Source organism: Dipteris shenzhenensis, chromosome 27, assembly GCF_047967505.1.
Source record: "Dipteris shenzhenensis isolate YYH24624 ecotype China chromosome 27, Dip_SZ_1.0, whole genome shotgun sequence".
In the NCBI taxonomy this organism is placed as follows: domain Eukaryota; kingdom Viridiplantae; phylum Streptophyta; class Polypodiopsida; order Gleicheniales; family Dipteridaceae; genus Dipteris; species Dipteris shenzhenensis.
In genome coordinates, this window is record NC_141622.1 from 27,326,881 (window position 1) to 27,339,314 (window position 12,434).

General features: G+C 44.9%; 1 protein-coding gene across 1 annotated transcript in view; it reads right to left on the minus strand.

The window, feature by feature from the left end:
- Positions 1 to 1,684: 1,684 nt before the first annotated feature.
- Positions 1,685 to 12,434, minus strand: part of LOC147884106 (pectin acetylesterase 8-like) — a 123,629-nt gene continuing 112,879 nt past the window's right edge. The window contains exons 10-13 of the mRNA XM_087399137.1: positions 3,747 to 3,852; positions 3,360 to 3,505; positions 2,750 to 2,880; positions 1,685 to 2,346 (exon numbers count right to left, since the gene is read on the minus strand). Of these exons, the coding sequence (XP_087255263.1) occupies positions 2,755 to 2,880; positions 3,360 to 3,505; positions 3,747 to 3,852 (378 nt within the window). The 3' untranslated portion in view covers positions 1,685 to 2,346; positions 2,750 to 2,754. The remainder of the gene's footprint in view (positions 2,347 to 2,749; positions 2,881 to 3,359; positions 3,506 to 3,746; positions 3,853 to 12,434) is intronic.

Here is a 12,434-nt window from a genome sequence, read left to right on the forward strand (position 1 = left end):
TAAGTATTGCTTAATCACCTATTTCTAAGAGGCTTTTAAACACTTGATCTTCTTTTTCACACACATGAGCCCTACCACTAAGTTATAAAGCACTATAATATGCCTATTGGAAACCATACATGACCCCTCCCCCCCCTTCCCAGATCCCTCTTTAATGCCCCCCTTTATTAATGTCCCCTCCATTACTCCCTCTTTCCTTTAATTGGCACGCCTCTCCCCTTTATTCCACATCCCTTTAGTATAATCCTACACTTGCACTCTTCCTTTTGACCCCTCTTCTTTTCTCCACAACTAATAATCCCCCTAATGTTGATTCATTGTCCAATGGGGGGGCATAATATTATTGGGACGAAATATACACTTCAATTTCACTCCACCTCCAAAAGACTCATGGAGTCTTGTTTTGACTCTTTTGTAGAACGACAACTTCATGGAGTGATGCTTAAGCATAAATTTGCGTTATGAATTGATGGAATCTTATGAAATTTAGTCATGTTATGTATCTATGACAGAGCTGCTTTTTGGTCCTTGCTAGCATGGCAAAACATGATAGCTACTGGAGTCATAAAAAATGTAGCAATTGGGGCATAGGCAACTATCTGGGTTCTCTTTAAGGAGTGATTGAATGGTAGAAAGTTCTACTCATGGTTGCCAAAACATTGCTAGGGACACCTCATGAACTAGGCCTCTGGCCATTGTTGTGTGTGCATTGAGGCATGATCTTTTTACCTGACATAAGAGCAAGTTGCAAGGCGGTCTCCTATGTTCCTTTAGTTGGAGAAGGAGAGGCATTTGTTTATTAGTAAGAAGCAATTAACAAAAGTAGGTATGTGGTTTACAACACTTGATGAAAGGATGTCTACATTTTTCAACAATTACAGCCATGGTATGCCATGAATTTATTTGGGATGGTTAGCCAAGACTCCACAATTGTTTCTATGAAGTACAAGGATTTGTCAAGGCGACAATCCCAACATCATGCATCGATCCATACATACATATGTCAGCCAAAAACAATACTGAAAAAATCCACAAGCAACAATGCCAGCTAGCATTGACATCCTTCAATTTGACCAGAGTCACTTGAGAACAAACAAGCAACTAAAACAAAGGGAAGCACCATGATCCATCACCATTCACAAGCCTACATGTATGCAACATCAACAAGGGGCGATTGAGAAAGAGATTAAAGACCATGCGATCTAACATCCACAATAGTTCACCCAAAATGCACATAAGCCATAGCCAACAAACACAATATAAAGGGTCGCAACAAATTCCACTTGACATTGTCAAAATCCAAGTATGAGAACAAAACAACAGGTAATGGCGCATACGAAATTGAGGCATTGGTCTATTACATGAACATTGAAGGTATTGCAATACATCCTACAATGCCATAAAAGTAATGTCTAGGGGCATGGCTCACTTGTTGGGCGGTTGCTTAGTCTACTTAAATTTCATCTACAAATGCACTCATTCCTACTAAAGTCAACATGGCTCCTGAAGTTCAAAATAGCTCATATGACTATTTATCTATAATTTATTGCCAAGGTGCAATGTTTACCTAAGTGCATGTTTCTAAATGCATATCCTTGCTAGATTTGGCCATTGATTGGAAGGATCTTGTATATACATTTGAAAGTGTTCAAAGGGGAGAGAGTGAGATTCTCACTAGAAAACTAGCAAATTAACACTTGCCAAGAAGAGGACTTGAAACTTAGAATATCTTGTCTAAGCTTGAATAATTCATAATGCTTTTACATTGTCAAATGGCTCTCAACATTCGAGAGCTTGTTTATTAGGAATTCGAAAAATATGAACCTCAAATCTGTAAGGCTACAAGGATAATATCTATCAAAGCTGTGGCTTAAGGTGCCACAAAATCTTTAGATAACAAGGGCTGTTATGAAAGCTTTACTTACTATCCACAGCTTAGACATGGATAGGATAACATCAAGGTGAAAGTTACTAAATCTTTCACACAAGACAAGCATTGTGTTGCAAACGTTAATGATGTATAAATGATAGACGAGGATTGGCATTTATGGATGGATATCTAGGACTTAGCATGGAAGCTGTTCCACCTTCATGGTCATCTGACCTACAAGTAATTGTATCAAACTCACAAGTAGCGCATACATTTCCTTCCATGCTCGAGGTTGAGCAAGGTGTGCATGGTTTATAAAATCAAAATGCATGAAGAGCATGCATATCCTTCAATCTGCAAGTCCATGTTTCCCTTGCCTCAAGGCATGGACTTCATCATCACGCTGCACCATTTTGTATAATAACACTATCTTCTGAGCTTCCTTGTTATGTGCCATTGCAATTTTAATCCATAATCTGTCACAGTCCATCATAGATTGAAAATGAAACAAAAACGTCAGAGTTTTCCACACTTTCCTACTCTAAAACAAAATATTCAGACATATAACAACTGCATGTCAATAAAAAATACTCAGTCAAGAACAGGACATCACATCTCTTATATCTTTGGTGCTATCTTGGCATATTTCAATACCACACCTTCAGGATGCTTTGTAACTGATATCCCCAAGAATTGTTATTCTCTTCAACCGTAATATCAAAGTATTGAAATGATAACTAACGGTTTAGCATTACAAGACATTAACATCAGATGATAATACCATCAATATGGCACTAGCACGCGCACACACTTCTAATCCTGTTCCTTTTCCAAATTGAGACAGCGGGGCCTATTGGTTTAGTTGTATTAAAAACATACCTCCCTTAAAGAACGGGTGGGGAACTCCACACCCCGACTTTGAAGCAAGAGGGATTACAAGGATAAGCACAATCAATATCCTTTGCTGGCCTTCGTTTGAAATACCAGTCACCAACAGTGTCAGCAATGGTCTTAATAGTGCCACATGCAAAACATCAGAATACCGAGGGTCAGAAAACATTGCATGTCACGCATACATAAAAAGAGTAGAACTTTTGTACACATGACCAATCCAAAGCCAAGAGACTTTTTAGAACAAAAAAGAAACTTTGCAACAACCCTTAGGCACAGAACAGAAGGATGAGTGCATGTGCATCTGAGAGTGAGAGAGAGAGTGAGAGATCTTAACGTCCAAGAGAAACCAAACTGGTCTATGGGACCAGTGCAATGAACTGTTAGCTCAAAATATGCATGTATTCATGCACTACACGCTGTGCGTGGCGTAAAGGCGTACTCAAATGTGCAAAATAGTGTGTGCGTGCCCCAGAAAGTGTCAAGAGCTCTTCCTCTGCTGTCTCTATGGCTGCATCATGTAGTTGACCTCCCCATCTACCAGTTTGTCAGAGAGAGAGAGAGAGAGAGAGAGAGAGCCCAAAAGCAGGATTGTTACCCGTTTCTTCACCCTTGGAGCTTGTACACCATGCCATGTCCTATCATACTCGGATTGGCAGTGGATAAAACATGAATTGATAAAAAGGCCTCCCTCTTCTGAGCCCTCTACAACATCAATAGCTTCTAACAATTTCACCCTGAAATCTGTGCAAGTCAATATTTGTTCAGTATGCAATAAAAATGTCATCCCACAATTGATATGCACCACAAAATTTCAACCAATTTTTTTAAAGAGAAAGTCCATAAGCGGTTATTTTTCCGTTTCTATAGCTGCACAAGATACGCCACTGCAGGACTCTGCTTGAAAGGGAGACACAGCTTACAATCAAATTGTCAGAGAAAGTAACACATACTATAGATGGGCTAGAAGAAGAATACTCAGAACCTTGTAGAATCTTCATTTGCTCCTTGGAACAACTAGCTGGGTTGTTTTTGCAAAGGCCCCATTTCCCTGAAGGATCTGCTGAAGTTGGCACAAGCACGTTTTCAATCTGGTGACAAAAATGATGTCCCATGTACACCAATCAGCAGGGAGTACGCTGCATGCCTTAATTAAAAATCAAGACTTTACTCTTCAGACCCAGACATGTTGGGGGGAAAAGCAAATAAGGAGAAAGAAATGAGTCCTGGAATTTGATGTAAAAGGTTATCATCATCTAATAACTAATTACGTCATCATAAAGAAGTAATTACAGGGAACAACATAACCTAATGTTTCAGTAAGTGCATAACACCCATATTCATTGAGGACATTGAGGCAATAGTCAAAGATGATACACAATAAAATTATCATTGTGGGACCTTGAATTGAACCCTTTGTGAAAATTGTATCCACTCTGATAATATTGTTATGGCAAGAGATGCTTCATTTCACGTATACCATCTAGTTTTGTATGATGCCCATCCTATGCTTTGCCCTCACCTTGAAGCATCACTTAAAGATCCCTGTTATTGAGACAAGATCACAACATACATACCTCGGTTGCACTAATCCCAACTCCAAAGAGCCGGAGCAACCTTCCATAAGAAAATGGTATCCATAAACCATACCATTCAAAAAACCAATAACCACACAGAAAATTTTAGCACAAAGGAAAAAAAAACCCATATGCACAAACATACGCAAAAGCAACCAAAAGGGGGGGGATATTATCCTTGGAATCCCTAGCACCATCCAAAAGAAAGAAAACTTATATACAGTTTTATAAGAAATCCTCATGGTGATTCTTATTGGAGGATATGGGGAGAGAGAGAGTGGAGTGCAAAAGAGATGACTATGTACAGTGTGTTGTACTACAAAGAAACTGTAATGTGTACATGTTCACCCCTTAGGGTTACGGCTAGGGTTTGTCCCTATGCCCTACCTCAATGGTGGAATTTACACCATTCTCAACAACCCCTCTTAAATTGAATTGGATCAGATCTCGTTTTGGATTTTCTGGTGCATATGATAGCAACCAAAACTGAAAATATCATAGTAGCATTTGTTGTGTGAGTACACTGTGGAAGTAAATACAATGAGTACAACTTAGACCTGTAAATTAGCTTTGATTTCCTTCTTTTAGCTTGTACATCATCTTTGCCTTTGGACACAAAATCCAAAAGATACCCTGAAGAGAACAAACTTTTCATGTCCATGGCAGGCTTTCAAACACGATTATAGTGGCCCTTGCCTCGCATCCTAGCCTTGCCGCTCCTTGCCATTCGAGCTGGGGCAATGCTGAGCTTCCTAATCAGCCCTGCCCCCCCGCCCCCCCCCCTTTCCTCCGTTCTGCCCGGCCCTACTCTCAGGTGTTTTTGAAGCACCTTCTCTCTTCTTCTCGCCAGTCAGCCCCCTGGCCTGCCGACAAGGGAGGGCATTGCCACTCCCGTCAACGCATTGGTTTGAGGTCTTTTGGGAGAGCTTCTATCGGACCCAGTCGCTTGCACCTCTCAATGCACGCCAAGGAACAATTTTGCCTTCCCTTTTCTCCCTCCAAGAGGTTCAAGCTTTTACTTCACAGTTTGCTCCCTCGATGGTTTGAGCTTTGACTTCACAGTTTGCTCCCTCGATGGTTAGAAGTTTTACTTAACAATTTCACTCATAGTTTGGCGTGTGTTCTTCAAGCTAGAGGAAAGTAAGGGAGGAAATCGTGGCTCCTTTGGCCCATCTCACTGAGGAAATCATGTTCCCCCTATGTAGGTCTGATCGATTTTTTCCTCTACCTTTGTTGTTGAGGTTTTTTGTGGAGGCTTGGGGTGGGGAGAACTCTTCCACCTCTACTGTAATGTTTGTACTTCGGTACTGTGTTGTTTTAAATGGACATCACGTTTTCATTGTAAAACAAATGGCTGAGCGAAAACTGAACATGTGACGAGGCACTGTGGACTGTGAAGTGTGAACAAGATGCCGGATGTGAAGCTGATCGAGGTAGCTGAAAATACATACTCTATAGACAGAGGGATCCAAGAGCTACATAGCATCACGAATTGGAGAAGCAAGTATGGCACTTGCAGACAAAAGACTCTACTCGTAGTAATGTCCCATAAACCTGAAGAGGTATGATAGTAGAATGATGGAGTAAATTCCATGGGAAAGGCTTGATAGCCTGAATGAGACCTTCAAAAAAAAAAACGACACAGTAAAAAAACAAGCCATTTTACAGATTTTCTATTCTATTAAGCAAGAACAATTTGAAAGCATGAAAACCAAGGCCAAATCAATGACCCAACAATTAAATATCACTCTTTCATCAAACCACAACTTGTTATACCTCTTCTCAATCATACAAATTTCTTATGAATTTTTGTGGCTCTCATTAGGTAGCATGGGTCATCGTGAAGCCTAGTCCCGTGAATACTACCCCTAGGTACGTGTAGGACTGCACTATCTCCACTCGCTCCCCTTGGTAAGTGAAACTATGTCGCCGTCGATGTCAATGAAGCACTGCTTGGGATGTGTTGAAAATCATAACCTTGGTTTTCCCAAGGTTGATTGTCAAGTCCCTCTCTTTGCAGAACATCTCCAAGGCCTCCAAGTGTTTTTGCGATCCCTCGGCTGAGGACGAGATGAGAACACTGTCACCTACATATATTAGTATCTGTACCATCAAATCAGCCAATAGGGAGCCCTCTCCTCCTAGGCGATCAACAAAGGATGTGATCTCATCAATGTATAGCCCGAACAGAGTCGATGAGAGGCGGCAACCCTGCTTCACCCCTATGGTGCTCTCAATCCAATCTAATAGCCCCCCAAGAGCGTGGACTCGCCCTCTGACGGACTCGTATAGACTCATCACTCCCCAGATCATTACCTCTGGGAGATGCAACTCCTCTAGTTCCCTAATCAAGCGAGAGCGAGGTACTATGTCAAAAGCCTTCAAAAGTCCACGAAGCAAGTGTAGACCTTCTGGCACCTTGACTTTGCCTCCTCGATGATGGCTCTTAGGGTAAAGATATGTTCCAGTGTGAAGTGATGTCTCCAGAAGCTTGCCTGCCCAAGAGCTCACTGTCCATGGTTCTCTGTATATCTATTGATCGCCCTCTCCAGTACCGCCGATCCATAAATCTTAGCTAGAGTGTGGCCAATCATTAAGAGTGCGGTAGTTCCCAGTATCCATGGGGTCCCCTGCCTTATGTATCAGTACAATTGTGGTAGTGCTCCAAGTAGGTGGGAAACCGTGGCATACTACATGGTTGAACAGCTGCGCTAGAACCAGAGCCAAGACCTCCTGTCCATGTGCAAAGTGCTCTGTACGCAGTGAACAAGTGACAAGTAGTGAGTCTGGGCATGGACATATTTGGTGGCATCTGACTAGGGATGTCGTATAAGAAGCATGTATATCTGTGCCAAATCTCTGGGTCTGTGATGGAAATGGGCCGTTTCCCCTCTGATAGGAGTCCCAGCCGATAGTCGGGTCTCCTCCTCGAAAGGATCCGACCACCTCATCAATCCTGCGAGTGAGAAAAGTTCGCTTCTTATGTCGTGTCATCCGACGTGACATGCGATGCGCCTCAGATGAGGTCAGGTGTCCCAAGGCCTGCTCACGTGTGAGATGAGCTCTCATCTCCTTACATTCATCATCGTACAAGGGTTTTGAGGCATCTTCCCAGCCGGGGCATGTATAGGTCGAGTCGTAGGGAAAGATATGATGGCAGCCTCGTGTACCACTGAAGCCAAAGTGGCTGAAACCTGAGCAAGATCTACCTCCACTCCATGTAGGGTCGAAAGCTCTCGAGCTAAGTGACTCACGTAAACTGGATCAAGAGTCCGATCAAAGTGAACATGGGTCCAAGTGGGCGCATGAGGGACTCTCTCTATGGCTGGCCTGGTAGTGGAAATACAGAATGTCAGGTATGAGTAATCAGCACCGAGTGGGGGAGGGGTGTTGGAGATATCATAGTCAAAGAGTGTGTTAGTGTGTAGTACTAGGTGATCATGTGTGTGTGTGCCACGTGTCATCATGGGACTTATCCCATATGCACTAGGTGCTAGAGTGTGTGTGAGTAGCCTACATAAGGCTTGTACTTCACTTGTCTTGTCATACTTGATGAATGAATGAAAGCCTTCTTCATGTCTTCATTGGAGCATTATTTTCTCACACCCTAACTCTCTCTCTCTCTCTCCCTCTCCCCTTCCACCATGTTTCTAAGGGGCTTAGCACATGGGAAGAAATAGGATGGGAATGGGAAAAGGTGGTCCCATGCATATTTCTATCCTATTACCATCCCACCATGTGCTAACAAAAAAAGAACTAGGGATGGGTTTAGGAGGAAGAGGACACATGGCATCATTTCATGTGTTTAAGAGGTGGGGACCTTGTGCGGACAAGGACACATGTCATCCTTCCATGTTTTTGAATCCCTAAAAAAGGGGAACCCATTTTGGCTGCCAGGGTCTAGAGGCCATGGTTCAGGATGGGAGAAAAAGTGGCTACTCCCATTCTAAATCCATCCTAGACCACTTGGTGTAGGATGGGAGTAATGATGACAAAAAGATTCCCATCCTGAACCCATGCTAGCCCCATCCATGTGCTAAGGCCCTAACATGGTATCAGAGCCACCTTCCATACCTGCCACGTCACCCTTGCCCTAACCCTAAAATCGTCATTTTAGCTCAAGCCCTTGCAGCCGCCTCAGTTCCGCCTCCTTCTCTTGTGGCCGCCTTAGTTTCGCCTCAGTTCCGCCTCTCTCAGCCCACCTAGAACCTCCATAGCCAGCCATACAGTCCGTACTGGCTGTACAAACTGTTCCCGGAGGAGATACATGCAGCTACAGCAGAGGTTCATGGCCTCTCTGTTGACGACGAGGATCCATTTGACCAGGATTGGGCTTTCTAGGCCCCTATGCTATGTGTGTTTGTGTTGAGTCACATAAAGGTTCTCAGTCTTGAGTTGTCTCTCTAAATTGAATGTCTTTGGAGTTAATAAGAGGTCCTCTGCCTTGGGTTGTCCCCCAAAAATGATTGTATTGTGTTTTACTTTGGTTGATGGTATTGACCACCCACTTCAAAGTAAGGGGGGATGATGAGTGATGGTTTACCCTTGCCGATCGCAAGCTGACTGAGAAGTCACTATCACACGGGAGGTGTTGGATAGTTGGACTTGCTCTTTGCAGTATGGCGGTGGAGGGGGGATCGGTCTACTCTTGCGTTTTAGGTCTCACACCTCTTTGCTCTGAAGGGGGGTGCTAGAGATATCATAGTCAAAGAGTGTGTTAGTGTGTAGTACTAGGTGATTTAGCACTAGTTTATGTGTGTGAGTCTGGTGTGACTGGACTTATGCCATATGCACTAGGTGCTAGAGTGTGTGTGAGTAGCCTACATAAGGATTGTACTTCACTTGTCTTGTCATACTTGATGAATGAATGAAAGCCTTCTTCATCTCTTCATTGGAGCATTATTTTCTCACATCCTAACTCTCTCTCTCTCTCTCTCTCTCTCTCTCTCTCTCTCTCTCTCTCCTTCCACCATGTTACTAACAAGGGGGTACTACAAATTCGTGAATCTAAGATGCGAAGGCAAGGAAGCCCATCAGGTAGTCCACTGTGCTTGTCCCCCCTCCATGTGGGAGACAAGTGAGTCCACCGGATGATGGCCATCTCTGAAGTCCATTGTATATGATCAGATCATGTACTGCCCCCATGACAAGTAGGTGCCACCCATACCTGTCACGTGTGGAGCATCTGCTGAGTATCTCACTATCCCGAGCTCAGCTGCATCTAACTTTGGTACTATGAGGGAATTGGATGCAAAGTCAAGTAGTCGCACCTGGTTATCCCCTGTGCATGCATTGAAGTCACCAAGGAGGAGGGTGTCACCTTGTCTACATAACTCTATGATATCATCATGTATACTCTCATACGGGCTATTCCCTTTTGTGGCAACCTCACGTGCATAGGATGATGTATCCGGAGGAAAGTAGAACACAACAATGAAGATTGGTCATGCCTCTGGTAGCTGAACTCTAATCCACATGTGCCGTGCATGTTCCTCTTTCCTAACCACTGAAAGCAGTGGCTTGAGAGCTGATTTGAAGAGGACAGCCACACCCCCAGAGCCTTGTACTCCACTCTCCCTCCTCAGTTCCCTCCTATGGGCAGACTCCCATGTGTATCCTATCACGATGGGCAGCCCTCACTCTCGGCTCTCGTGTGTCTTCGTATAGAAAACATGTCCCTGTCAATGTATGTCTCCAGGAAACCTCCTGGGTCGGACCAGAGGGTGCCATTGCAGTTCCAAACCGCCATTTTCAAACCCCTCTGTGCTCTCTTATCGTGGGTCTGACACCGTCATGTGCTGTCTATTTCTCCTTCTTCTCTTCCTTTTGTGTCTCCCCTGTCTGCTCTCTCTCTCTCTGATAATCAATTTTCCATCCCTATAGGCATCCCATTTACATGCGTCTCTTGCTGCCATAACCAGAACCATTCCCTCTCTCCGATGTTTCTGATCAGCAGTGTGAGGTCATCATCCAAGTATATTCTGGTCCCCTTCAGGGTTGCCCTCATGCTCATGAGGGTAGACCTATCCACAGTTGTTTGGAGTTTCATTACAAGGGGTCTTGTTGGGGCCTCAACTTTACCAACCCTCCATGATGTCTCGCATGTGAGGTTGACTCCCATTTCGGTGAACGAAATCTTGGCATCTAACATAGGGGTGTCTCCAACTATTAAGCCTCTAACTAAGACATTCAAAGCCTTGTTCCTTCTTTTCTCTTCCTCCAGAAGGTTGCCCTCATGTTCATGAGGGTAGACCTGTCCACAGTTGTTCGGAGTTTCATTACAAGGGGTCTTGTTGGGGCCTCAACTTTACCAACCCTCCACGATGTCTCGCATGTGAGGTTGACTCCCATTTTGGTGAACAAAATCTTGGCATCTGATCTTTTCTATTCCTCTAGAGCTTCAGAGATGATCTCTTTCTTGGGGGCTTCTGCACCCTTCTTAACCACATTCTTCCATTCTAGCATATCCGCATTCCCTTTAGTGATCTGCTGTGTGAACTCAGCCTGCTTCCCTTGTATGGTAGTTTGTAGGGCTGCCATCTCCTTCTTGAGCTTGGCATTCTCAGATTTCAGCACTTCCATTGCATTGCACGTCCCTTCCGGTGTCCCTTGCATGTCCCTCCGCTGCTGTAATTCTGTCCCCATGGCTTGCATTTTGTCATTGAGGCTGGTCTTTTCCACTTGCCATGTTTCTTTCTCCTTCCTCCATTCCTCTTGCATACGCCCTCCTTGTTTCTTGATTTCATTCAATGTTTTGTCAATGTGTGCTTTTTCTGCCAGCAGTGCCACATTGGTGGTCTCAAGGCTATCTACTTTCTCAATCAAAGCCATACAAATTTTACTGAGGTGAGTCAAGACCTCGGAAGTATTCTTGGGTGGTGAACCTGCCATGTAGACTGTCATTGCAGTTTCGAGAGCTTTTACATAGCTCCGTGTCATCATGATCCAACAATGCGTTTGTTGTTCACTGTTCACTGTTTATTGCATGTTCCAGAAAGATATATTAAAGAAAAGATAGCATCCCAAGTGTCCCCTTCTCTGGAAATTTCAAAAAGCAGATTTGATAACTGAGTATGCTGATTTTTCCGGTCTTTTTTTTGCAGGTCCTTCTTGCTTGGTCCCTGTGGGTTTGTCCACAACCTAAGGGCTGCCCATAGCAACCCTTGAGCAGCCAAGAAGCAGTCGGGGGGCTAAGCAGGAGCAGCAACTCACGGGAGGGGGAGATGGAGCCCCTGGCACAGGCTACTACAGTTCACAAGGATCCTTAGGCTCTATCACAGATCGTGGGGGGGGCTTAGAAGCCCCAGCCCATGCCTTGGCACAGGTCACGGGGGCAGCCCTAGAGCCGATCACATGGGGGGCACAGAGCCCTGGCGCAGTTCGCGTGGGCCTTGGGGCCCTGTTGCAGATCGCGGGGGACCTTGGGGCCCTGTTGCAGATTGCAGGGGGGCTTGGAGTGCTGGCGTAGGTCCTTTGGAGGCGCACAGGCTGGAGCCAGCTCCGAGAGCTGGTGGGTGGGTGACGCGTGTGGCTGAAAGCTGGCAGGGGTAGTTGAGGGGTGGCTAAGGACTAGTGGGGGGTGGCTGAGGGGTGGCGGGGGTAGCTGAGGGGGACTGGCGAGGGTGGCCGAGGGGCATGCAAGGGAGTTGCTCCTACCTATGCTGCTGGAGGTAATGATGGGGGGGTCTTCTCCATGGCTGCTCCTGTGAAGATGAACCAGTTTTGAATGCCTCCCAACCATGACTATGACGAAAAGGAGAGGGGCATAGACATCTTGGGGCACATCAACATCAAGGGGGTGCCTCCCTTCCACTCTAGCATGTAGATCTCGAAAGGGGAAGGGCGCTCTTGCCCTCCTAGCCCCTCTGCATCAACGAAAACAATGGGGAGGCTTGCTCTTGCCTCCCTCGTTGTAGCATCACCAAAACACAAGCCACCAAAAAAAAAGCTAGCCGGAAGAAGGGGAGAGAGCATGAGGAAGAGAGAGCAAGGATAAGGCAGGAATGGAAGGCCCAGATGGAGAGGGATAGGGGAAGGATAAGGTCTACCAGCATAAGGTATAGGGGTGACGACGAGGACAAGATAGAGATGAGATC